The sequence below is a fragment of the Pleuronectes platessa genome, chromosome 1 (assembly GCF_947347685.1).
Source record: "Pleuronectes platessa chromosome 1, fPlePla1.1, whole genome shotgun sequence".
In the NCBI taxonomy this organism is placed as follows: Eukaryota; Metazoa; Chordata; class Actinopteri; order Pleuronectiformes; family Pleuronectidae; genus Pleuronectes; species Pleuronectes platessa.
The window spans coordinates 2,395,035-2,421,737 of NC_070626.1; the positions used below are offsets into that span (position 1 = coordinate 2,395,035).

General features: G+C 40.9%; 1 protein-coding gene across 2 annotated transcripts in view; it reads right to left on the bottom strand.

Moving 5' to 3' along the window:
* The window catches only part of ccdc102a (coiled-coil domain containing 102A), a 62,687-nt gene extending 36,706 nt beyond the window's left edge, over positions 1-25,981 (bottom strand). The window contains exons 1-3 of one of the 2 annotated variants that reach the window (XM_053422231.1): positions 25,806-25,981; positions 3,796-4,254; positions 2,239-2,628 (exon numbers count right to left, since the gene is read on the bottom strand). In XM_053422231.1, coding sequence (XP_053278206.1) covers positions 2,239-2,628; positions 3,796-4,158 — 753 coding nt within the window. In that variant the 5' untranslated portion in view covers positions 4,159-4,254; positions 25,806-25,981. Of the gene's footprint in view, positions 1-2,238; positions 2,629-3,795; positions 4,255-22,301; positions 23,366-25,805 lie in introns of those variants that run through there. The other variant, XM_053422239.1, reaches the window with a different exon arrangement.
* Positions 25,982-26,703: the final 722 nt, after the last annotated feature.

A 26,703-nucleotide genomic window follows, 5' to 3' on the forward strand; every position in this document is an offset into this window, starting at 1 on the left:
CAGGATGTTGCCCCTTGGGACTGACGGACGGACGGAGCGGACGGACCCTTTTTGATTTATAGTTCTACGAGCCTTTTTGTTGTGAAAACAATTCACCGCCAGAACAGTTGATGGTGCAACTGAAGTCGAGCTTAGACAAGCCTACCTCATGAGGTATATAGAAGAAGTCCACGCTGGTTTATTTACGTCCTCCCGGCTCCTCACACACAGTGAACGATGGCAACTAACAGAAAAAGGGTGTTGATGACGCTACAGTTTTGCTGAAATAAAGTGACACCCAGCGGGTCAAAATGCTTATGTTATCGTGTCTTAACGCAGTGGTTCCCCGGTCTTGTTTCCAAACTGCGTTGCTAATTCAACAGCTGCAACAGCTTGAAGCTACACGGAGGCAGCTAGCTTCCCCCCAGCTTCCACACACAGTCAGCAGGGACACCCGATACTAGCTACTACCAAGTGTTTGCTTCTAACCTGACGGTGTTTGAGAAACACTGTCATGACAGCTGTGGGATTAAAGTCAGCAGGTTTTTGCGCTGTTCCCGACGCAGTTAGCATGGTGGCTAGCCCGCTACCCCCGTTATGAAAGTTCGTTGTGACCGTACACACATGCCGTAAGTGCTCTAACCAGCCACCGTCAGCCGGACAACGCCGCTGGCTTAACACACTTGTCACATTAATCATAGAGTCGTAGTTGTGATTTTGGTTTATTGTGATGTAGGGAATGGAACAGGAAGTTTGAGGTCCCGAAATGCTGGCGTTAGCGGACCAATCACAGTCAAGGGCTATCCGTGGGCTCTCCGCCATTTCGACGTGTAGTTAGAAAAATGAGAGCTGCACGAAAAGCTCTCCGAGGAGCCGCGGAGAGGCCCGGAGAGGGCGTTCCACCTTGGAGAAGGCGGTCCTATCTGTCCGTGTCCGTCAAAACGGAGAAGCATACATTGGCCTTGAGGAGGTCTGTTTTAGACAGGGTAAAAAGGGTGCTGTTTTAAATGATCCTTGTGGTATTTTTACCAAAAAATGTTACAGACATTTCATTAAGACCCCAAGGAAACATATCAACTGTGGTGAAATGGGCATAATATGTCCCCTTTAACACAAACGAGGGTGTTCAGCAATGGGAAGATGTAGTAGGATCTCGACTTTTGTCTTTTTTCACTTTATGCGCATGCTCCATGACGTCTTTACAGCGATTTGAACCATTCCGCTCCAGCGTTTCCGTGTTTTCTTGACAGATGTGTAGACGTGATAATCATAAGTACCAGATCCAAAAGCACCCTGAGCTGCCCACTTTGTGGACAATTCTAGTTTAATTCAATGTACAGTTCCGAAATTCAATGTACAGTTCAAAATCATTAAATGGAACACATTAACATCATGATTCCTTTAAATTTTTCTGTCCTTTTTTTTTTAAATGATTTGAATTTGGCAGAGGCTAACCATTTGAAATAAATCGCTTCAGTACCCAACCAATCAGGCATCTTCAGCACTGCAGATCCTATTGCTGTAAGTTATTTCTAACATGGTCTAAGAGCTGCTTTGTTACCTTTTCACACCCGTCCGCAACAATGTCTTCTGAAAAGCTGTACCAACACTGCAGTCATTACTACTGTCCATATAACAGCAGGGCAACTTTTTTAGTTAAGTTTTGGTAATTGTCTGAAGAAATGCACTTCACATGTCACCAGGCTGCACAGTGAATTACTCAAAGTATCAATCTTAACAAAGCTTGAAGTCTACAGCCAATAGCAGCTCTTGGGGCCTGCATGCCTAAATGCTAAGGTCAGCATGTTAACATTCCCCTGGTGACATTGTGAATTTGCTGATATTAAGCATGTTCACCATCTTAGTTTAGCATGTCTGGATCTTCTCAATGGCAAGAGATCTTCCCAGAGAGTGAAAGGAGTGTGTATTTGAATGGTAATTGATCCAATGGTTGTAGGTATTTTTCTGAAAAATCAAACATTGTTGTAAAGTAAGAGGAAAGGTCAGGGGATTTCCAAATGCATTAGGATTCACATTTAAAGACAGTCCATTCAAAAGTCAGTCCCACAGGGCACCTTTAACACAACCAACAATATATAAGGTAAATACATCTTCCATCCCATTACAATCAGTCTGCTGCATATCATTTAATTTACTTCTGTATCTGTGGTCTGTGCGGACCAAAAAAAATCCTCACACTGATATTAGTTGATCAAATTAAATGATAAATTATCATCTAAATGTACATTGCAGACTCACCTGTTGCTGACCAAGCTTATCTCTGTCCAAGTCCACGTCCCTTACTGGTTCTGGCTCTGGATACCCTGGGGGGGCGTCCCCCATCCTGTCCAGCTTGCTGTCATCGTGAACCTGAGAGGACGAGGAAGCAGGGGAGGAGGGAGGAATGGATGGAGATGAGGAGGAGGAAGCACCACAGGGGTGTGCAGGTGAGCAAGAAGGCGAGGTGGCGGTTGGAGGAGGAGCCGCGTGGTTGTCACGGAGATGCAGTGTCTGCTGCCGTAACGCTTCATTCTCAGAGGTCAGGTCCTGCCTCTCCCGTCGAACACTGGTCAACTCTTTGGTGAGTGTGTCCAGCCGCTGTCTCAGCTGTCGAACCTCGTCACGTGCTCGGTTACGCTCTGCACGAACCTGCCAAACAAACAGCAATTGATACAGGATACAATAATCAGTCCCAGACTCTGCTGCTTTCCGTGAAGATATAAATATGTGATTTATTGTTATTAAAGGTTCTCCATTCTCATCTGAACATTATTATACTGTATATTACAATATATAGATGGAACCTGAGAAACTGCATTTGGTATGGATTATTTTCAAATCTTGTGCTCTTGTAAGTATTTCCGGCAGCGGGGCACAGTACACAACAGCCATTTTCCGACATGACCACGAAAGGATGTCCACCGAATTGGTTCTGAAGTTTGTCCTCCACACATGAACAAAGAAGCTCAGATTCATTCACAAGAACATGGATTTCAGAGCTTTCATGTAAGGGATGGTGCAGTTGGCAGCGGCATTACTTTACTTTGAGGTCATGTGTTTTTGTTTACAGCACATCAAAACCTCCCTTGACATTACTCTTGGTGTCTAGAGGTATGGCACAGATTTTGACATGGTGACCTCAACCTTGTTAATGTGATATTAGTCTACCCATAAAAAATGTCATTACATCTGTTACAATTCACTTGGAAAGCAAGTCCAAGTGAAGTAAATCAGCAAGATTAACTGATTCGATTTTGGTGGTCAAAGGTCAAGGTCATGGTAAGCTCAAAAAACAAGTTGTTGGCCTCTTGTATGTGATATCTCAATATGGTTTGAGGGAATTTCTTCATCTTTTGATCAGTTGTCACTTGGACTCATAGATAAAGTGATTATGTTTCAGTTGTCAGTAGACACAGTGAACTTATATGAATGTGGAGAAAGACTAACAGAATATAACCATATATGTATATATGTTCATGATACCACAACTTTACTACACTGTAAAACATATTTGCTAATGCAAATGAAATGGATATGAATGGTAATATTTTTAATACAGTGAACAATATATTTAGTTACTAAGGAAGACTCAGGAACAGCATGATGGTTAAAGAGTTGTCAATAAGTGTATTGTATAATTTATTGACTGATAAGCTGGAGCGGTGGGTTTACCTATGAATGGAATCATAACGTTATTAAGTTAAATATTTTCTTAAATAAAATCACAAAAACGATTATGATAAAAGCTGTGACTTAAATGTATATATCCCTTGATAAATACATGCACAACTTTTGTTCAGTAACTAGCAGCCCCACCTTGCTCCACTTCTCTCTCCAGTTGGCAGTGCAGTCCGACCACCATCTCATGGTCTTCTCCATCTGTGCCGCACGGGCCCGAGCCTCCTCCAACTCCCTGAGCCGCAGCTCCTCCCTGCTCTCCCAGTCGGCCCCAGCTCCTTCACCCATTGAACAGAGGGATCCCAGCCCAAGGCCTCCGAACCCGGGTGACAGCAGCAGCGGGGGACTGGAGCTAGGGGTTTCCCCTGTGGGGCTGGGGGTGTGGGTTAGGCTGTCCGGGGAGCGGATCCCCCTGTCGGATCCCAGACCCAGGCTACATAGCAGCCCGCCTCCAACTGACCTACCACCTTCTGAGAGGTGGGGGCTGGGAGTGTGGTTCATGATGAAGGCAGTGGTTAGAATGAGGGCAGTGAAAAGAATGAAGGGTTGTAAGTGTTGGGTGGGTTCAGCAGAACATCCTCATCCTCTTCAGTCAATCTAGGGAAAAACAAAATCAGGAAGAAATGCAATCAGAACAAAATAGTAACACATGCATGTACATATGTAACCCTCATGTGCCTTGGAGATAAGCCAAGTTCGAGCATTGAACAATTCAAACATGAGATAAATCTAGACTACTTTTAAAACACAGAAAGACACCGGGTAAAATCACTGACAGACACACTGAGCTGCTTTTGGGCAGAGACAGTCCTGGGGCATCATTTATAATACACTGCATAGGATTCATGCTAAAAGTGTATGCACACCTACAGGCGATGTTCAGTTTATAAATCACATGCCACCTGGAAATGTTTGTGCTTGGATCTGCATCAAACCCCGGTCCAACGGTCAATGCAAAGCACCTCATGAATATAAAATTATCCTGCTGATCAATGGGTTTCCACCATAAGTCACGACATCAAGCGATGAGAGGAGGAAGCGGAACTTTCTGACACTGACATGGAAGTGTTTGTTAGTGAGGTGGGGGTGAAGAGCGATTTTTTTATGGGACAGCAGTGATTTTAGAAATAAAGACAAGATCACAATCACGTTCACTGCAGCGATTTTACCCACACTCGTCCTGGATGATACACGCACAGTGTTAGAAGATATTATTAAAAACTATTAGTGACAGTAATGGACATTAAATGCTGTAGGTTGCTTATTATCGTTTTCAATTGAAGGTTCTTATGGAACAGTTATGTTACATGAACACAAATAACGCAGCTCATTATAAAGTTAATGATGAAGTGGATCAATAATCTGCTTCAGTTCACAGCCTCACATCTGCAGCGTACTTTTCCCGTCTCCAAAATGTCCGTACGCATGGGTCAGAGTTAGGGGGTAAGTGGGCACATTCTTGGGAGAATGTGTCACGTTTGTTTTTATAAATCCCAACGTTTGCGCGAGAAATGGCATACGTATCTTTTAGACCCTGTGTGTACCCAATGGTTATAAATGAGACCCCTGTTCTGCTCTCCAACCCTGATACTGTAAATACAAAGACAGACTGGACAGATGCTTCACAGGAGGCTCAAACTACTTCTATTGCTGGATGCTAAGCAGCTCCATGTACCATAAAAAACAGACGCAAGCACACACGCACACACACACAGTTTCACTATAAAATGTCCAAATGTGTTTGAAATCCCCAAAAAATATGTCATCAATCCATCACAAAGATTTCGTTTTTAAGATGCAGTATGTGGAAGAGGCAAAAAAGGAGCAGAATGTTATTGGACTCTGAATACCAATGTTACTTTGTGTCTCCTGGAAGTGTAAGTAGACAAATTTCTAACGCATTAGCAGGTTGTTGTGCTGCCCCCAAGCTGCCAAAAACCTATGAATGCATCTTTATGAATCATGCATCTTATTTCACAAAAAATAAAATTTGTAGTACACAGTAATTTTCCTAAGATGAATACAGTGAATGAGTTTAATTTATCTGGAGGCTTAAAATGAACGATACCAGACACTGATGAAATATTCTGAGCTCATCTCCCTCTTCTCTTTCAATACCTGCCATGAAAACGTTTGTATACTTGAACAAAACACTGAGGCACTAAAGATTTAATATCATAAATGTATTTTTCATATTGGTTGGGTGTATTTATTAGAAATTGTACATATTTTATATCTGTTATTTTCCTTTTATCTTATTCAAACCCACCAATGTTATATATTTTTCACTTTTCTTTCACATATTTATTTTTATTTTCCCAATACTAAAAAAAAAAACTGTTTCTGATTGCATTCTCTTTTAGTGGACTTTGTTTATACACTCCTGATCAAAATCTTAAGACCGGATAAAAAATTGCATGAATTTGCATTTTGCACTGTTGGATCTTAGGAAGGTTCTAAGTAGAGCTTCAAAATGCAAAAAGAAGAAATGGGAACAAGAGACCAAAAGTTGTGAGCAGGCAATTTATTGAAAACAACAATTTAACTCAAATAGGCTGTTCATCAGCTGATCAAAAGTTTAAGACCATAGCCTTTAAAAGCCAAAATCTGTGCAAAAATTTGGATTCCATGTCATTTCCTGTCAAGTAATCACACTGTGAAGATCTCTTGATGGCAAAGATAAAAAAGCTCACCGTCTTTGAACGTGGTAGGATTGTTGAACTGCATAAACAAGGCCTCTTACAACATGCCATCGCTGCTGAGGTTGGACGCAGTAAGACAGTCATTTTGCATTTCTTAAAAGATCCTCAGGGTTATGGAACAAAAAAATCAAGTGGTAGACCCAAAAAAATCTCACTGCCGCTGACCCAGAGGATCCGAATGGCTGTCCGTCAAGACAAGGGACGATCCTCGTCCCAAATTAAGGCCATTACTGGTGCTGACTGCAGCCCAATAACCATCAGACGGCATCTTGACAACGCTCCAATTCACAATGCCCATCTGACCAAGACTTTTTTCCAGGAGAATAACATCATCACTCTTTTGGACCATTCTGCATGTTCCCCTGATCTTAATCCAATTGAGAACATTTGGGGATGGATGGCAAGGGAAGTTTACAAAAATGGACTTCAGTTGCAGACAGTGGATGCCCTTCGTGAAGCCATCTTCACCACTCGGCGCAACATTCGCACTAGCCTTTTGGAAACACTTGCATCAAGCATGCCAAAACGAATTTTTGAAGTGATCAACAATAATGGTGGAGCTACTCATTACTGAGTCAGTTTTTGACACTTTAATTTCTGTTTTAGGAGGGTTTTTTTTTTTTTTGAGCTGTGGTCTTAAACTTTTGATCAGCTGATGAACACCCTACTTCAGTTAAATTGTTGTTTTCAATAAATTGCAATAAACTTTTGGGCTCTTGTTCCTATTTCTTCTTTTTGCATTTTGAAACTCTACTTAGAACCTTCCTAAGATTCAACAGTGCAAAATGCAAATTCATGCAATTTTTTAACTGGTCTGATTTTGATCAGGAGTGTATGTCCACATACACTGCCAGCTTCTGGTTGAGGATTTCTAGAAAGATATCCCATTTCTGGCTGTGGTGAAGTTCGGCCTCAAACTCTCTGGGCCAAGAAAAGCTTTCGTTCTTCCTGTTCCCCTCCTCCTGTGGCCTCCTCCCTCCTCTCCAGAGGAGGCAGGGGATCTCTGGAACTATGGGAACTCACATGGAACCAGAAGGAAAGAGAGGAAATAAAGGTTTGGCATTGTGGGGGCTCAGGAGAGGGCATAACTAAGAACTTTTTGCCAATGTTCCTCTACAAACTAACATGATGTACATTTAGGTAACATAGTATAAAAAAAAAAATTTAAAAAAACATGCAGCACAACTAAACTGAACTTGATGTACACTGTAAAGTAGTATCAAGAACTTTAATGTTTCCCGTTATTTACCATAGTCCAATGTGCCACAGCAGGCCAGTTATTGGTATTAATGAGTCTGTATTGTGCTTAAAGGACAGAGCTGATAAGCAGATAATAAGGAGTTGAACTTTATGACATACTGGCTATAGTGTGAATAGCCTGTTTTTATTCCCAGGTAAACAATACGTATTTTGAGAGATCTGTTCCTTTCCTAAAAATATCTCCCAATCACAATAGCAAAACAAGATTGTGTCTCTTGTGTACATTATGCACACATGACTTAGATGTTTGGGGATAATTCAGTTAAACTACTTTGTTAATCACTAGGGGCATAACGGTACCAAAACGCAAATTTCTGGTTTGGACGAATGCACCAAGTCCACGTGCAGAACCTATTTGCTTGCGTCTCTAAATCCGTCAGACAACTTAAGTGAAGGCCCAAATGTGCTTTGTGAAGACCATCCCTTATCATTTAAGTCTGATGTGTGGGAGCACTTCATTGTCACATTAAAACTTTAATGACGATGGACAAAGACAAGTGGATCTTACAAAGGCCGTATGCCGACAGTGCGCAACTGCTATCGGATATGTAGCTGGTAGCACATCCAACATGGCGACTCGTTTGAAACGACATCACCAGAGTGATGTCCACTAGTGTTATAGGGGAAAAAAACAGCTCACCATGGCATTAAAACTGCTGCTTGCAAATCATTTAGATCGTGTCAAAGCAATAACGAACATCAGTGTTTTTACAGCAGCGGACATACAACTGTTCTGTTGTTGAGAACGCAGGGTTCAAACACACTCTGAAAGTAATCAGGCCCCATTACAAAGTTCCCTCTTGTCCACATTTCAGCTAGAAAGTCAGATCGGCCCTTCATAAACCTCTGTCCCTAGAGTGAGTGTTCTCCACAGTGGGAAACATTGTTGCTCCCAGCAGGGCATTTAAACACTCTGCAAGCAATGTGGACAAGTCAATTAAAAAAAAAAAAAGCAAGAAAAAATAAAATACATACAGTATATAATAATGATAACCATACAATAACGGTGCAGTTTAAGTGGTTAATTTGTTTTTTTTACCCTAAGATCACCATTAATTACAGTATGTTGAGACTCTCAGTCATATGGTAGCATTAGCATATTTGTTTAGGTTTTGCAAATTAACAAATTTAACTTTTTATCCAACTGTGTCTCAGTAAGCCCTGATTAACATCTACACCGTTTTGGTAATGACCCACTGATTCCAAGCAATAATCTTTATTCTTCCTATATGCATCCCCAAATGCATGCGACAAAATATCAGTAATAGTTTTGGAAAAAAGGAAAAAAACTAAGAAATCCAATTAAATGTGCTTTGCTTAAATGTTTTCATTTACTACTATTATTCTACCATTATCATAGCTTTTCTTTTAAGATTCAAATGCCAAAGATATTATGTATCTGGCAGAATATTCAAACAGTGACATGACAGAGAGCAGTGAACATGTATTTTTCAATTCTAAATATCTGTATGCTGGTCAAAAATTATATGGGGCGGTGTGGCCTAGTGGTTAGAGTGGTGGTTCTCCAACAAGAAGGTTGCCGGTCCAAACCCCACTCTCTCCCATCTGCATGCCGAAGTGTCCTTGGCAAGATACTGAACCCCTAAATGGCTCCTCATAAATGTTTAGTGTACTAATTGTAAGTCACTTTTGACAAAAGCGTCAGCCAAATGACATGTAATGTAATGTATATGTAGGTTATATAGGAGAGGATTTAGCTATTTGGGAGTCATCCTTTTAATGGTCCTGTGTGTGTATACTCAAACTATTTGGTATAATTATAAGTTTAAATCTAAATCACAGACCCCAACCAAATTATAATGGTATTCACGTGACTATAAGTGAGTTGAAAGAGTTATTGGTTGCTGAACCTGCAGAGCTCCTTTCCTAAAGCCACTCTAATGAAGGAGATGGGGGACAATATCCACAGTCCTTGCTCTGTGCAAAAATGCATTCCAGAGTTCAGCCAAAGGAGGTTTCAGTACAAAACACTGCCATTATATAGAGACAGACACACCCCGGCTTTTTGACAGAAATAACTGAAAAATGAAAGGGCCCATATCGTGTAAAATACATTTTCTAGGCTTTTACTCTCCATAATGACTTGAAGGCGGTCAGTAGGCACCCTCAAAGTATGAAAACAGTAACTCCGCTAACTTTTTCACTCAGTCCATTCTAAGAAATAGGTTTTCGAAACGTTTCGTTTCGTAGTTCCTCACCTGTATGAATCATTTGCTTTCGCACTCATCTCTCAGCCCCACCCAGCCGGTATTAGTCCAGCCTCCTAACCCACCACGCCGCTCCCCACCACCACCACCACCCCTCCACACTGAACGTGACACCAAGCAGACATGCTGCTGAGCTAACAGCTTGTTAACTACCACATTTAAATGCAACATATTTACAAAACAACTTATTTTCGTAGTTTCTGTTAAAGACAACTAAAATTTAAATCGACCAGACTAGGGGTTAAACTCTTTCCATATGAGAGCTGAATGGAGACTCAAGTTATTTTCAATTATTCTTACCTTAAGGCCTCTGTGACTTCAGTTATCACAGCTTGAGATGAATCACAAAACAGAGCTTTTGCTGTTCATCCAAACAGAATTTTTTATCAACTATACTTTAACTCTGTCACTGCTCCTCTGTCTCACACTTTGCTATTTCTCCCCTTTATTTGCCCAACCTCCATTTGAACCCCACCCTCACATGGGCCTAATAAATGCACAGCCAACCAGTGAATCAGGCTCTGGGGTAATAAACTCTTTGACAAAACAGCTGCCATCACTGACCATATGTTATACAGTCCAAACATTGATTAATGTTCATATTCAACTCACTATTCTACATTACAAACAAATCATCAGATCATAGTTGACCCTGTATTGGAAAAAGGCATTGCGGCCAACAACAATCACACACAATTTATTTCACTTGAAATGGAAATGGCTTCTTTGTCGTCTGTTGTTGGAAAGAGCAGCAGTCATGTTTGTGTGTTTGAGGATTTGTGTGTGTGTGTGTGTGTGTGTGTGTGTGTGTGTGTGTGTGTGTGTGTGTGTGTGTGTGTGTGTGTGTGTTTGGGGGGTGAGTGAGTCTTTTCTCTAAATGAGAAAAAATTATCTCTGGTAGGGAATCACACTCTAGCTGACTTGCAGACTTCTGTCAATTGTCAGTCTATATTGGATCTTATGTTGTGACAAACTCCCCTCAAGTAAACAGAGAATTATGTGAAATATGTGAACCTTTCCCTGTCCATCTTTTCTCTATTTACCAGAAGCTTGGTATGTACTGCCATGACCCTAACTAAATGGCTGTGTCATTGTCAACATGGCTCTGTATTTCAGCTCATTTCGTGCAGATGAAAGGTTTTTATTTTACTGCAGCAACATGAATTCCATGTGGAGCATGTGTAAAACATGAATCAAGTCCTTCCCCCTCTTGCTCCCTCAGGTGACTAGGTCTGAAGGTGGTTGAGTTACATCAGTGCAGATGATACAAGAAGAGGGGAATTCATCTCTCTAGGGACAGCGGGATGAGTGCAGGAGTGTAAGTGATGTAGTGAGAGGAGAAGGTTTGTTGTTTCACTCCCTGCATGGGCTGGAATATCTCAACAAATTCAGCGGGTAAAATGAGTAAGTTGTACAAACTGTTTTCACTTTGGTTGACCCTGAAGCTCAACATGGCCAGTTTGTGTGCATGATGTTGATATTTGTGATAATAGCTGCTTTTCAGATATGCACTTAAACGTTACATCCTGCCTCTGCCTGTTGCACCATCCCTCATCTCAATCCTGAGAAGATTTGTCAGCTGTTGAGAATGAGTCTTAAGAGAGAACCCCCTTATGTGTTGTGCAGATGTGAAAGACAAACTGCAGAGAATGTCCGGAACCAATTCTCCGGAGTTCCTTCACAGTTCATGTCTGAAAACAGCTTTTGAATGAAATATATCAACATCATTAACATTAAAGGACCCATCGTATGCCCATTTTACCTAAGTTGATATGGTTCCTCGGGGTCTTAATGAAATGTCTGTAACATATTTTGGTCAAAATACCACAAGGATCATTTAAAACAGCACCTTTTTTACCCTGTCTAAAACAGCCCTCCTCAGATTGACCTGTTTTGAGCTCGCTCCCGGAGCTAGGAGACGGCTCCCCGGAGCCCACGGAGCTAGGAGATGGTTCCCTGGAGCTAGGAGACGGCTCCCCGGAGTCCCAGGAGTTAGGAGACGGCTGTCCCCTCGGAGCTAGCGTTAGCTCGAGCTAATGCTAGCTCCGAGGAAGACGGCTCCCCGGAGCCGGTGAGATGATGGTGGGGGGTGGTCCAAGGCCATGTAGCGAGACTCCCTACATGGGCATGGTTGGAAAATGTAGTGCACATCGTTCGTAATCCCATTCGACGCACTCTAGCGTATCGTTTCTGACATAGAGGAACCACAACAAATCGCTGGAGTTGTTTTTTTCCAGAGGTTTGGGGCGGTAGACATGCCAGATACCCAAATTAATGTGTAGAAGCACTACAAAAGTGGAATTTTCATAATATGTGCCCTTTAACAATAATAATTTACTACTACTTCATGTTCCCCACAGGATAAATTGAACGTATCTTGGCAATCCATTTACGTTTTATTTTGTGAGGAGATCCATCTAAATCCATATCCAAGTGAATGTTTCTGCCAAATGTGAAGAAATTCCCTGAGAGGCATTCCTGAGAGATAATGTTCATGAGAAGGACAGACAAGTTTGACTATTACATTCGACCTCCAAAATCTAACCAGGCCATGTTTGTGTTCAATTGAACATTTGTGCCATATCTGAAGAAAAGTGACACTAAAAAATTCACATTTAACATAACATCCTTTGAAGTACATCAATTAGTCCCTAAGGTGATAGTTGTTCTACACTGAAGAAATATGCATAGCATATGTGAGATGGCCCTCAAGAAAGACATTCATGAACTGGACTTGGTATGCAAGTGTTTCCAATTGACCACACTGCTTTGCATGCTTGGCACCCTGCCAACTACAGGCTTAGATCCCTAATAAAACAATGTCTGTCTCCTATTACAAACAGAAACTAATTCAGTTAGAAACACTGTATGAAACGTACAATTATCTGAGTGACATGGGTTCCAGGCAGTTCACAAAATGACTGAAATAGGTGACTCATATAGATGTGGTCTGGTCAGTAAGTCCTAACTCATTCAATCAACTCACAAGTACATCATAGTAGATTAGAGAGGACAGAGATGAATTGACATTTTCACAAACAGTATTATTTAACTGATATTTCTTTTGATGAGACAAATCTTCTGGAAGCCCTCCCATTATTAAAAAAAAGGCTGACAGTACAAGCCTCCAGTTCTAATGTAAGCCTAATCATATCAGTTTTAGCTCCAAACTTCTACTTCAAACCTCTTCCTTTTCTCACTTAGAGTTCTTGAAATAGAGCCAGTGGGAGATTTCCAAACATCAAAGCAGAGCTGGATTTCCCCCCCCAGAATAAAAAAGTTTCCACAGGAGTAACTCAATATGTCCAGGCTTGTACACAGTCTATTCAGGGAGATGACTATTCAGGCATAATTTCCTTAATTACAATATCAAATCAAAATATCTGAGATTTTTTAGCTACAACAATGTGGTGAAAAAAAACATACCATACTTAACGCACAAAGGACTACTCCTAAATGTCCAAAGGCCTCAACTGTTGTGATGCAAGGTTTATCATCTCTATAAGTAGAATAAAAGGTTATTTTTTAAACAACACTGTTAACAAATGGAGTGGGATGTTCTTCAAATGTCTTTCAAGATGACATTTTTTGTTGATTGTCAACTTTTCCCAGCAGTAGAGCAATCCGGTAAACCCAGATAAGGTGGCGATGAAAGCAAACCACTCTGTCCATGCACTATTAACTTATGTTGACCCCTGAGAGGTTTCTTCTTTGGGTTTGTGAGTGATATAGTTTATTTTTATTTCTCATTCAAAGTAAGCTAAAGGCTACATATTTTTTACAAAGTCCGGCAGCCACTACAAAGGGGCCACATGCAGCCAGGGAGAAATGGATGGCTGAGCCCGGGTCTTGATTGTGGTTAGCAACAGGTACATTTCCTCCTACATTAAAATGCAGGTATAAAGCACCAAACCAGCATTGAGGACAGATGATGATCTGATTGTGACCACATTCAACACAAGTGTAAATGTAACTCAATTGACAGTCCACATACAACGCAGAAGTACGGCCGGAATAATAATCACACACAGCTTTTCAGCTGTAGGCAGCTTGAAACCGTGAGCCTAAACACAGTATAGAAGCTCACACGACTAAATGTTTGCTTTCTAATCGGAAATTCATATACACCTGATCAAAATCTTAAAAATTGCATGAATTTGCATTTTGCACTGTTGAATCTTAGGAAGGTTCTAAGTAGAGCTTCAAAATGCAAAAAGAAGAAATGGGAACAAGAGCCCAAAAGTTGTGAGCAGGCAATTTATTGAAAACAACAATTTAACTGAAGTAGGCTGTTCAAAAGTTTAAGACCACAGCTAAAAAAATAAAATAGAAATTAAAGTGTCAAAAACTGACTCAGTAATGAGTAGCTCCACTATTATTGTTGATCACTTCAAAAATTCGTTTTGGCATGCTTGATGCAAGTGTTTCCAAAAGGCTAGTGCGAATGTTGCGCCAAGTGGTGAAGATGGCTTCACGAAGGGCATCCACTGTCTGGAACTGAATTCCATTTTTGTAAACTTCCCTTGCCATCCATCCCCAAATGTTCTCAATTTGATTAAGATCAGGGGAACATGCAGGATGGCCCAAAAGAGTGAGGTTATTCTCCTGGAAAAAAGTCTTGGTCAGACGGGCATTGTGAATTGGAGCGTTGTCCTGCTGAAAAACCCAGTCGTTACCACACAGACGAGGGCCCTCAGTCATGAGGGATGCCCGCTGCAACATCTCCACATAGCCAGCTGCTGTTTTTTGGGTCTACCACTTGATTTTTTTGTTCCATAACCCTGAGGATCTTTTACGAAATGCAAAATGACTGTCTTACTGCGTCCAACCTCAGCAGCGATGGCATGTTGTAAGAGGCCTTGTTTATGCAGTTCAACAATCCTACCACGTTCAAAGACGGTGAGCTTTTTTGCCTTTGCCATCAAGAGATCTTCACAGTGTGATTACTTGACAGGAAATGACATGAAATCCAAATTTTTGCACAGATTTTGGCTTTTAAAGGCTGTGGTCTTAAACTTTTGATCAGCTGATGAACAGCCTATTTGAGTTAAATTGTTGTTTTCAATAAATTACCTGCTCACAACTTTTGGTCTCTTGTTCCCATTTCTTCTTTTTGCATTTTGAAGCTCTACTTAGAACCTTCCTAAGATCCAACAGTGCAAAATGCAAATTCATGCAATTTTTTAACTGGTCTTAAGATTTTGATCAGGAGTGTATGTACCAACAGGATTTTCCCTTTGAAAAAGCAAACAAACAAAATAGCGTAGCTCAAAGATGGCGACCGTCTTCTTTTATTTTTTGATTGCTCTCCTTCCTGCTCATTATTACCCCTGGCAGCAGGGCAGCCAAGCAATGGAAACCACACAAAGCAGCAACACAATGGAGAGTATGGAGTCCCTGACAAAAGTTTTATTACAGCCATCAATCACGGGCTGCTATTGACCCATTCCATACCTACTACCATAAGAAAGAGTAAAGTCTGTTAGTAAGCAAGTCAAGTAATTTTTTAGGAATCTTATGAGAGATGTTGCTCTTTGCAGCCATAGGCTCAATCAAAGGCAAAGTTTGAACCATTTAATGACTGCAGATGAACTGATGAACAACTGATCAGAACAGTTTCAATCCATGGTGTCGATAATGGGAAAGGATTGATCATTTTAGTCTTATGAGATGATGAACTGAACTTTGAACTTGATATACCATGTATATGAACATGGTGGGCCAAGGTGTTATTGAAGCAGGCGGCGCCACATAACAATTCATACAGTACATTCCTGAACGATGACTCTTCCCCCATCTCTCTCTGCCTCTACCCCTGTAATACACACTCTCTCCCGTGGCTCCACACAGCATACGCCCTATGTGCACAAGCTCAAATCAAACATGCACTGAACACACAGACCGTGCAACTAGCTAACAGTTTCACACAGGTTCAACTTAGTAATGCAACAAAGCGAATCTACTGCATTAAAGGACAGAGTGTGTGACTTCAAGGATAAAGTTGAAATTTTTTTAATATATGTGAGTGAGTGAAGTTCCAGGACATAAAGCCACTTTTACTACTCTTGCTGCATTTTGGTTTATGAGGCTTAAGGAACAGATGGAGCAGATAACATCTGATCCTGAGGTTTAAGGTTAATTAATATAGCATTCCAAAAATAATATTGCAATGTTTTTAGGCTGTATTGTGAAATACAAATCATTTCTTGATACTTTAAAATCTCTTATGGCACATAAATACTCAATTTGAGACTTTACGACCACATCAATATGTAGCAGTCCCTGTAACTGTCAATATTCATTACTGTTTGTTATTGGAACTTTTTTTAACTTTAAACAAAGAGTTTAACATAACACTCCTGACAGAACTCTACAACAGTGGAAACCGATTATAGTGATGTTTGTCCCAGGCTAAATTCATCACTATAAGCAGTTGATTGCTATAAAATAATTGCATATAGCTTTTCTATGATAGTCCCGGTTCATCCCGATAGTTTTTGGGAAAGGTAACGGCACACACACATACACACACTGACTCGGCTGCTTACTTCTCACTTTCTGACACGCAAACACACTTAAACACACACAAACAGTGTGATCGGACACATATGTAAACTCAGTGTGTAAAAACAGCTGAATTTGTTAACTTAGACAAGTATGGAGAGCCGGAGGAGTGGGGGGAAGCATTCGGTTTGACTCGATTTGGTTGGCACCACGTAGCACGAATGATATAGACACAGAGAGGAGCAAAAAATTACAAAAAAAATGTAAAACACACATTTATTGTCAAACATGTAAGCTAACATAGTGGAGCTGTGCATGGCTCCCTGGGTGTCTGCCATAAGCGCTGTGACCCCCGCACGCCTTATTTTAGGCCAGGAAAAACCCTGATTTGACAGAGGAAGTTTTTATTATCCAAAGTTTACATTAAAGAACAGTACCAATAATTGATAGAGGTTAGACGAAACATTTGACTCTAGCTGTTCACCAAGCCTTTGATAATGGTTTTTGATGAACACTAGGACTAAGATTTGCCTCAGCTGTTGAGAAGGCCAACTAAAAATGGTTCATTTCTGCAGGGCACAGTAGCTTCACAGCTTCTCTTACTCCGAGGAGAGCAGAGAGAGATTTGCATAATGCAGACTATTAGGTAAAGAGGTGGAAGATGTAGAGCATCTTCTTTTTCTATACAGAAGTCTCTGAGGTGAAGGAGATGATGAAATTCGAAGAGAGAAACGGAAAGTGAAGCAGTGTATAGAAAGAAATGAAAGATAGAGGAGCTTACATCCTCATAATACAACTTCCCATCCTCCATAGTCATTGCCTACACACCTCAAAATGATTACTAGCAAGTCTGTGATTTTCATCAAACAATACTCACTTTATATTTGTGTTAGCATGACATTACCAGTGACCGGATGTAAAGCTCCGCTCAGCTTCAGACTGTTTTACCATCTCTTAGCTTGGTGTTTAATTTACAGATTGCAACTCCTGACTTGAATGAGTCTCACAGCTCTTATATCAACCTTAATGATGTTCACTGTGTCAGTCTGTTGGTTTTCATAGCACAGAAACATCTATGATAAGTCCAGAGCGGCTGTGGCTGGGGGGTAGAGTGGTCGTCCTCCAACCTGAAGGTCGGCAGTTCGATTCCCAGTCTGACCCATCTGAATGACGAAGTGTCCTTGGGCAAGATGCTGAACCCCGAATGGCCCCCCATAGAATAACAAAGTGCTGCGAGTAGATGCACTGTATAAATGTGTGTGTGAATGTAAAACTGTACTGTAAAGCACTTTGAGTGGTCATCAAGACTAGAAAAGCGCTATATAAACACAAAACCATTTACTTTCTTCTGATTGGCTGCACACAAGCCTGTGATGACTTGACATCAGTGGTAGAGTAGAAAAATTATCTGACCTTAAATGAACAGAAGACAGAGCTTTTGTCTCATAAAGGATTAGTTTAACATATATTTACCACTATACTGTATTTAATGAGGACATTTGAGATTGTAAACAGTAAAAATTGAAAGAAAAGCATTACAACTTCCCCTTAAAAAATGTTCAGCTCAGCATGGTTTCCAAAATACTCATTCATTAGGTTAAGTATATTTTTAGTAAATTGGCTTAAAAGTGATATAGCTTTCAAATTTGACGATGCTTTTAAGCTCATGACTCATTACAATCCCAAAGACCTCAGCATTCTGTGCCAGCTGGATCTCTGAAAGAAAATGCACTTTAAAAGGCTTTTTTCAACTTTTTGCCTTGAAACTAATGCGAGTTATGAACAGCACCAATGTGGACGGGGATGTTGTAGATTAACAATTAAAAAAAAATTATGAAGCACAACATTTAATGTCTGGGAATAAGACTGACAGTCAAACTGCCACAGCAACACCAATATAATTCCTCAGTATAACATTTGTTGAATTGTCTGAATGTCCTGAGATGACCAGGAATTAGCATGGTTGTAATCTTTCTTTTTAATCTTTCACAGTCTGTGTGATGCAAAGCTCAGTGGGCAGCTGGACACTAACTTGCTCTAATGAGGATCAACCAATTATTAATGCAAGCAAATCAGCCAAACAGGCTTATACTGCAACACACAGACACATGGGAGCACATGGGTTCAGTTTAAGATCTTCAAAACAGGGGGGAAAAACTGCCACCATGGACCGCAAGGATAGTTCTTTACCACTCACTTCACTTGTTGAAATGGAATAAAAAAACAGCATAATGATTGCCCTGGATGGGATTTTAAATAGCATGCCTGGTCCGGTCTCCTCACCGCCTGGTCCGATCTCCACGCCGCCTGGTCCGGTCTCAACACCGCCTGGTCCGGTCTCAACACCGCCTGGTCCGGTCTCAACACCGCCTGGTCCGGTCTCCACGCCGCCTGGTCCGGTCTCCTCACCGCCTGGTCTGATCTCCACGCCGCCTGGTCCGGTCTCAACACCGCCTGGTCCGGTCTCCTCACCGCCTGGTCCGATCTCCACGCCGACTGGTCCGGTCTCAACACCGCCTGGTCCGGTCTCCACGCCGCCTGGTCCGGTCTCCGGTCTCAAAGTCGCCTGACCTGGCCGTAGTTCGGTGATAGGGGTATGTAGAGGTGGCTCAGAGAGCACCTCCAGGTGCACCAGGGAGTGTTGATTGGCTAAGCTGATTAGTAGGCCAATTCACTTTCCCTGGATTCAAAAGGCAGCAGCAGAGCTCAGAGGAGAGACACATGAAGAGAGACATGGCCAGAGCTGAGCTACCTCGAGTGAGAAAACTGCTGGTCAACAGCAATAACCTCCACAGACAGCAATAAAGCTTAACCCTATCTGTTCATTCTGTTGCAGTGTAAACCGCATACTCCATATAGGTAGGTAATCTTGGTTATAGAGATAATTCCGCGCTAAAGCCCACCAAATCTGCCTGCTACCATGCTGGGGGCATGCAAATACCACTACGTACCTGGATAAGGAGAGTTCAGATGGGATCAGATACAACTAAATAGTTTTTTAATTTGGAGAAAATCACTGGGCCCCTCTTTGCTTTATGTTGTTGACAAAACATTGGCTACAGTAGCTGTTCTGGAGGTTTCCCATCTCTTTCTAGACTTGTCGTATATGTATGGCATGGCAGCGATAAACGATAGAGTGACACCGATGTGGTTTTGGGACGTGATCCACTAGTGCTGGTTGCCTGCATTAGAGTGCAGGTTGCCACCTCATATGATGATATAACGCTATTCCATCTTCTGCCATCCCGACGTTGTGCCAAACTTGCATAATAAAGTGTAGACCCAAGCCCATTTTACTGTGTAAATAGTTCAACATAGTACTGTCATAATACATTTAAAGGGATAGTTCAAAGAAAAATTTGAATTCACCTTTTATTTCGGCTCAAACTGTGACTGTGATTTTGTGAAACACTAAATACTAACAACACGAAATATCAAAAAACAAAGAAATAAAACTCAACATTAACAAAAGCCCTTTGGATATAAAAATCTGTCCCTTTCAGTTAAGACCAAAACAAGGCCTAAAACAGGATGACCATGACCCACAACTGTCAGTGAGAGGAATCAGAGCATTCCACTGACTCCACCCACCACAGCCATCTGCTGCTTCCATTCACCACATCTGGAAGACAGATCACCTTGAGGCCACCAGAGGCAACTACTGACATCATCTGGTGGTTCCACCCAAACAAGACAGCTGTGTGCCCACTCATACCAAAAAATATACGTCATTAAACACATCCACACAATCTAGTATTTATAAAGCACATAGTTAAGTCTCAGTGGCAGGAGCAGACTAAAGACATTCCTCTGCTTGCCCTAACTAGAACTCTGCTTCCAGCCATAATTATCAAGTACTAAACAAACACAGGTAAACATAGACAGACACACACAAACTTCCACTCAGAAATGGAAACACATGTTGTAGGGTTATTCTGATGAGAGTATGTTCACTGGGAGACCCGAAGGAGGAAACACATGTTCAGAAGTTATCTTTATTTAGTTGATAGTATTAATCAGTCAAAATTCGTATTGGTCAAATTTAATCGAGAGACATCACTGTGACACTGACCAAGTCCTTTCGTGGTGCTTATGTCACTGGGGTCCATAAGTTTACAGCAGCACTTTGGCATGCTGGATGGATCGGAGTGGACTGGATCTCTGGTGGTGCGCCATTATTCATCTAATGGCCAATGGCTCTGGGTCAAGAGGGAAGACCCAGGTCAAAATGTTAGAAACACACCCAGGTCTGATCAACCTGTGATGGGCCTGCCTTAGCAGGGGGTATCTTGTGATTAAAAACAGCCAGTGACCCTTAAGTACACAACTGAGAATATGTCCCTAACATACGCTGGTGATAGCGTTATCTGCTGGCGGTTGGGGACTTAACTAGTGCGGAAGAACTTCAAACGTCCGAGTGTTTTTCACCATCTTGTCCTGTGTTTTGAGAATTTACTTATACTTTACACAAAATAGAGAAATATTTGGATGTGTTGTTATCTACAGGTTATTATGCAGTGGTTTTACTTGTATCGAACTGAGCTGTGTGGCCTGTGAACTAAAATGAGATTGACACCCCAAGTTTAAAGTAGCACAGTTTTTAAAGTACTTTGGTAAGAGAAAGTTTAGAAGCGTACAAATTATATAACAGAAGAGCAAATGTTATAGGAAAAGATTATTGTAACATAATGCCACTAATGTTAACCACAAGCGTTGTCATGCCTGACTTACCATTAACCTACATATGGTTGTAACCCAACATTACTTACAAGACCAAGTTAGAATATCATTATCTATCTTAAAGAGTGATAGTTTTAATAATCAAATAGACAGATTGATATAAGGGCTACACCTGATGCCTAAACCCACATGTACCAGCATCTTTAAGACTCTGTTGAAATGAAATCGACCCAAGACTCATAGGTATGTCATTGCTTTATTTCATCTATTGTCGATCATTAGCTCACAGGGCCAATGTTCCCTCCAACCGCTGGGTATTGTGTATCTACTCACAGCACAAGACAAATAAATACAGCCTACTAGCACAGCCAGAAAGCTGAAGAGAGACATTTCTTAATAAACCACCTTGGGAAATAGCACAACGAATTATAATAACTAAAACAATAAGTCTGGCTCAGAACTGAAGGTTTGTGTAAGTAAATGACTTGAACCCTGAATGTGGCTGAGGGGTAGAGCGGTCGTTCTCCCTCCTGAAGGTCGGTAGTTCGATCCCAAGTCTTCCCCATCTGCATGCTGAAGTGTCCTTGGGCAAGATGCTGAACCCCGAATTGCCCCTCATAGAACAAGAAAGTGCTGCTAATAGATAAACTGTATGAATATGTGTGTGAATGGGTGAATGTAAAACTGTACTGTAAAGAGCTTTGAGTGGTCATCAAGACTAGAAAAGCGCTATATAAATACAAAACCATTTACTTTGTTAGAATAATATCCTTATATTAATGTTTTTAGATGATGATGGACCTCAGGGGAGTTGTTCAATTAGAGCAACAAGAGTAAATGTAATAACGTTTACCCCAAATAAAACTAGAAGTGATGTCATGTACTGGATGCATCTTTTAGAGTTAATGGTGAAGCTGACAGAGTGAATTAGTGTAGGCCAGGATGGACTGCAAGTAACAGTCAGTTACAGAAACTATGCTGAAAAAAACTTGATTCCCAAGACTGTCAAGAGCCTGACAGTCACTGAGCTGGAGAAAAACAGACAGAGATAGGCAGAGAGGGCGCAGAGCAACCAATGAGAGACAGATTGAGAAATTGGAGGGTTGGAGGAGAGCTTGAGAGAAAAGAGATGAAGAAAGTAATCTAAACAATTTGAGAGGATTGGAATGTGTTTAACCAGGCACAGTGACTGAGGGTACACCATCAACATTGCATACAAGCTCTCAGCTACATACAAACCACACCAGAACAAATAAGACTGCATTCTTACCATGGTGCTTCAGTCCTGAGGAGGCTAATCTGCTTCACAGTAAGAGAAATGCACAGACTGTCTTCCACAGACATAAAAGACGCAGTTTGAGAGGACAGAGATTAGTAATGAGAAAGAGAGGTTGTTGCAGCAGACAGAGGTAGTAGAGAGATTTGGCTACTTTGGTTTCACTGGGTGGGGTGAAGCATAAGAGGATGTTGATATTCCACACAGGAAGACAGACAAGCAAAAGGTCTGGTGGATATACAAAGGCCACACAAAGACCAGACACGATGTCTAGCAGTGCTCATACCCAGAACTGTGTAGTTTTCATGGTGGAAACATCTCTCAGTCAGTAATGACATTCTGTCCCACACATAAAGCTATTTTAAGAAAAATAAGCATTATCACATTTACATTACATTTCATTTAGCTGATGCTTTTATCCAAAGCGACTTACAATAAGTGCATTCAACCATGAGGGTAAAAACCCAGAACAACAAGAATCAAGAAAGTACAATTTCTTCCAAAAAAATGGCAAAACTACAAAGTGCTATGAGTACTGTTTAAGTGCCACTAAATTGTTAGTTTCAAAATTGTTTTCAAGGTATGGTCGGAAGAGAGACAGCTGGTAGCGCAGGTGCCCAGCATATGGAGTCTTGAGTTGTATGAATAATATAGGTACAGAGCAGATCTCCTAGCAGAGATAGACCACAGTACATCAAACAGGACAGCCCCTGAATTTAACAGATTTGGTATCACCTCAGATTTATCACATGACCTTTTGGAATGGCCCTTAGTTTGTGAACCAGGGGCCTGAACTACCCAACTTTATTTAAATATTAAAGTAGATCCACTTTGACGTGCTACAACCGAATATTACTGCTTTGTAATCACAATCTACTTCAGTATCAGCTATTTACTATGCTGCCTAAAGTACATTTTGCAGCAGGTATGACAGCTTTTTGACGATTCCAACTACCTTTTCTAGCACAAGTCTTCTTCCATCAATGAAAATCTGAACAAATATTCTTGGAAATCAATCCAATAGCTGTTGAGATATTTAAGTCAGCACAGTGAAAATTGTTATACGTTGCTGCCTTATTAAAATGTATGTATCTATGTGCAAAAGCCACAATGTAATTCCTAATAGTATAATGGTATTTTAATTCCAAGAACAAAACACATCAGAGAACAGGTAAAACTTTTTCTTCTTCATCACAACATTTTTTGACAGAAGAAGGAAATAGTATTATAGTTCTTAAAAAGAATTATTGTTGAGCCCACGTTAAACAGTCTATAATAGTATACACAAAGAGAGAGATATAGATCAGACATGGTGTCTGAAGAGTGAGCACGTGTCTTTTGCCTTCCGAAACTGTTTCCATGACAACCATAACTCACACAACAGTCTGACTCGCGTGCGCGTGCGTTAGTGTATGTGTGCTTAAAAGAGAGACATATAAATAAGGGAGATGGAACTGAATGAAGTGGAGGACAATCGTGAGAGAGGTAACGATGGAGGATGAAATCGAAGACAGAGTAGTGCAGACTGTCCTCGTAGTCACATGAACACAGCAGGTAGCTACAGGAAGCAGAACAGATGGTGCTGTCTGCTGCGTGAAACCTCAGGACACTGCAGCAGGATATACTGTGAGGAAAACCCCCACAGCCTCATGATCCATCTCACATTTTAACATCTAATATTCAGGTTTAAAACAAGTCTAAAGTTACATTCTGTTTCTGTTGTGCTTCTTGATGCATCTTTTCCAATTCTTTAATTCCTTTGTGGTTTGGAGATGATGTAAGGACTTTTTGAAAGTCAGAAATTGGTGGCCCGTCAATGGGAAGGAACTTGCAGTTTAATTAAATCTAGCAGTTTCGTTGACACCAAAAAAAGAGCAGGATTCATCTTAATCTTAACTCACCAGGATACATTTACTTAAAATATTTCACCACATTGATCAAAAGTCCAAGATTGCCTCGAACTTTTAGGGGACTTTCTCACCTAATTTGCCTTTGACCATGGTCAAAAGAGGTGGTCTTTGTTGAGATCAAACAAACCATCATTTGGATCATATACAGTGTGAAAACACTGTTTTGGATAGTTTGGAATTTTGTACCAATTGCAGGAAGTTGAGACAGTATTAAACAACATAAGAAGAGAACAAGTGAAAGCAAAGTGGCTCGCAGGATTGCTTGTGTCTGGACTTCCTACAGATGCTGCCTTTCACATATGAAGAACGCAGCAGGAGATTCTTCGCTCGGACACATTCACAACAACCTCCCCTCCTGAAAGCAGCTTGCAGTAAGTGAACCGGTTCATTCATTTTCTCCATTTAAATGGGAAGAATACTTTTTACCATCAACAAACCACTCAATGCCAAATGTAAGTAGATGATGAAGTCCTATGTTAGTACCTTTAACATAAAATGTCTTAAGTCTGCTCTCTAAATTGTGGAGAGAAAATCATGGATATTGAGGAGCTAAAATAAAACACTTGAGTACTTGACCAATAATACTTCTTCAGTGCTACAAGCCCCATCTCAAACGTGCCTGTTGTTTTATGAAATACTGTCTCCCAGGCATGGACTTTTGGGATGACATTTTTTTTTTACTGGGAACTTGATTAACACCCCAGAATGGAAATGCAGGGTTCCTGCAAAGGTCCCTAGCTCCTGGGAAAAGTTATTATGGTGGAATTGCAGCTTTGCTTTTTCAGAGACTGATCTTGAATGTGCATGACAGGCACAACATTCAGGGCAAACCCTGTCCTACCCCCTTCACAGACAGCTGATCCAGGACCACCACAACTGAAAAGATGGCATCTCAGCATATTTCCAATCATTGAAGGTGGTTTGCTCTGTTTTTGTAAAGGAGCTGGGAGCCTGTGGTCAGGTAACATTTCACATTCCACAGTTTATAACTTCTGTGTTATGGATTATTAGTGTAATTAATTCCATCAGCTCCGGGGAAGTCCCTCATTCATTGATGTCAACATTCTTACACTCTTAGCCATGAGTGTTTATGCAACTAGCTAATGATTGATCTACAACAACCTTCAGGCAATGGATTTTTCTGATAGTCTCTTCTTCAAAATAAGGCAGCTGTTACAAGCTAACTGTGCCCTTTCAGGATCCACTGGGCTCCCCCACTTTAACAACTACTACAGGCCACTCCCTGGAACTCCCTGATCATGTTCCTTACATTGCAGGTCCATTTAAATCTTTAAGAATGACTTAAATCATTCAATAAAGACAGGAGCCCCAATGTGTAAACTTCACAGTGTCTTCAAAAATCAAGAAAAGGCTCCTTCCTTCCAGCACCACAAAAGCACTATGACAGTTATCGCTACAATAAAGGTCTAGTATTTGTGAACTATGACTCAAATATATATATATGAATGTTGCATGTATGGAAAGAGGGGACCATGGTGCTTTACGTGTCATCTGACACCAGTGAGTCTAGGAGCAGAGGGCTCAGTCAAACTATCAGCCACTAGAACACATGTAGCGGACGACGTACCGTAAGTGAAGTAGCGGCAATGACTGCTGTGATCTCCCGCTGGAACATGAGTTTTAATCCCGGGGAAGCAGCTCGGGATTCCCCTCTTTTCCTCCTCTCAACAGTCCACCAGGCTTCTTGTTTTCTGCTGGTTCCCCTTCTGCTCTGGATGGAGACGACGTCCTCACCGAAGGGAGAAAACAGGCGGGTCTCAAGCGTTAGGGCAAGCCGTCTGACCAATAGTCTATCTGTACGGCAACAGTCTACTGCTTTCAACCAATCAGGTTCAGCTACCAACTCACAGCTCTGCGATAATTGGCTGGTTGAGCAAGGACCGCCCTGATGAAATTACTACAGGAGAGGACGAGAGTGAGTGTAACGTGATATATAATTAAATATATAATCAAACATAGATAATAGCCAATAAACTCCATTAGCAGATGCTATTTTTTTATTTACAGAAGTAAATTAAAGTTAAAGTTAATTATATTATGCCGGAATTAACATTAAATGGCATTCCTACTGAAATTATTATCCTTTATTTTCAAACAAACAGATTCAATAGATCTTACAACTAAAGCAGACTTAACTGAAAACAACTGTTTTCAGTTAAGTCTGGGGGGGGGGGGGGGAGTGCAATTTTGACTTCTGTGAATTATTTCTGATATCTGTTTCAAACATTGTATCAACATGTTATACCCTTTATATACGTTTTCTAACTTCACCAGGAGAAAAATGGAGATTGCATACTTCTGAGAAATGACACAGCTTTGAGTGTTCCTTGTGCCAAAAAATAAAATTCTGTCCCAGAATATCACGCAAAGCTCAATATTACCATGAAAATTGTATTATCATAATACTAAAAAGAAAATGAACAAGATATTTTATTCATAGAAATGTAATTAATTCATTTGAACAT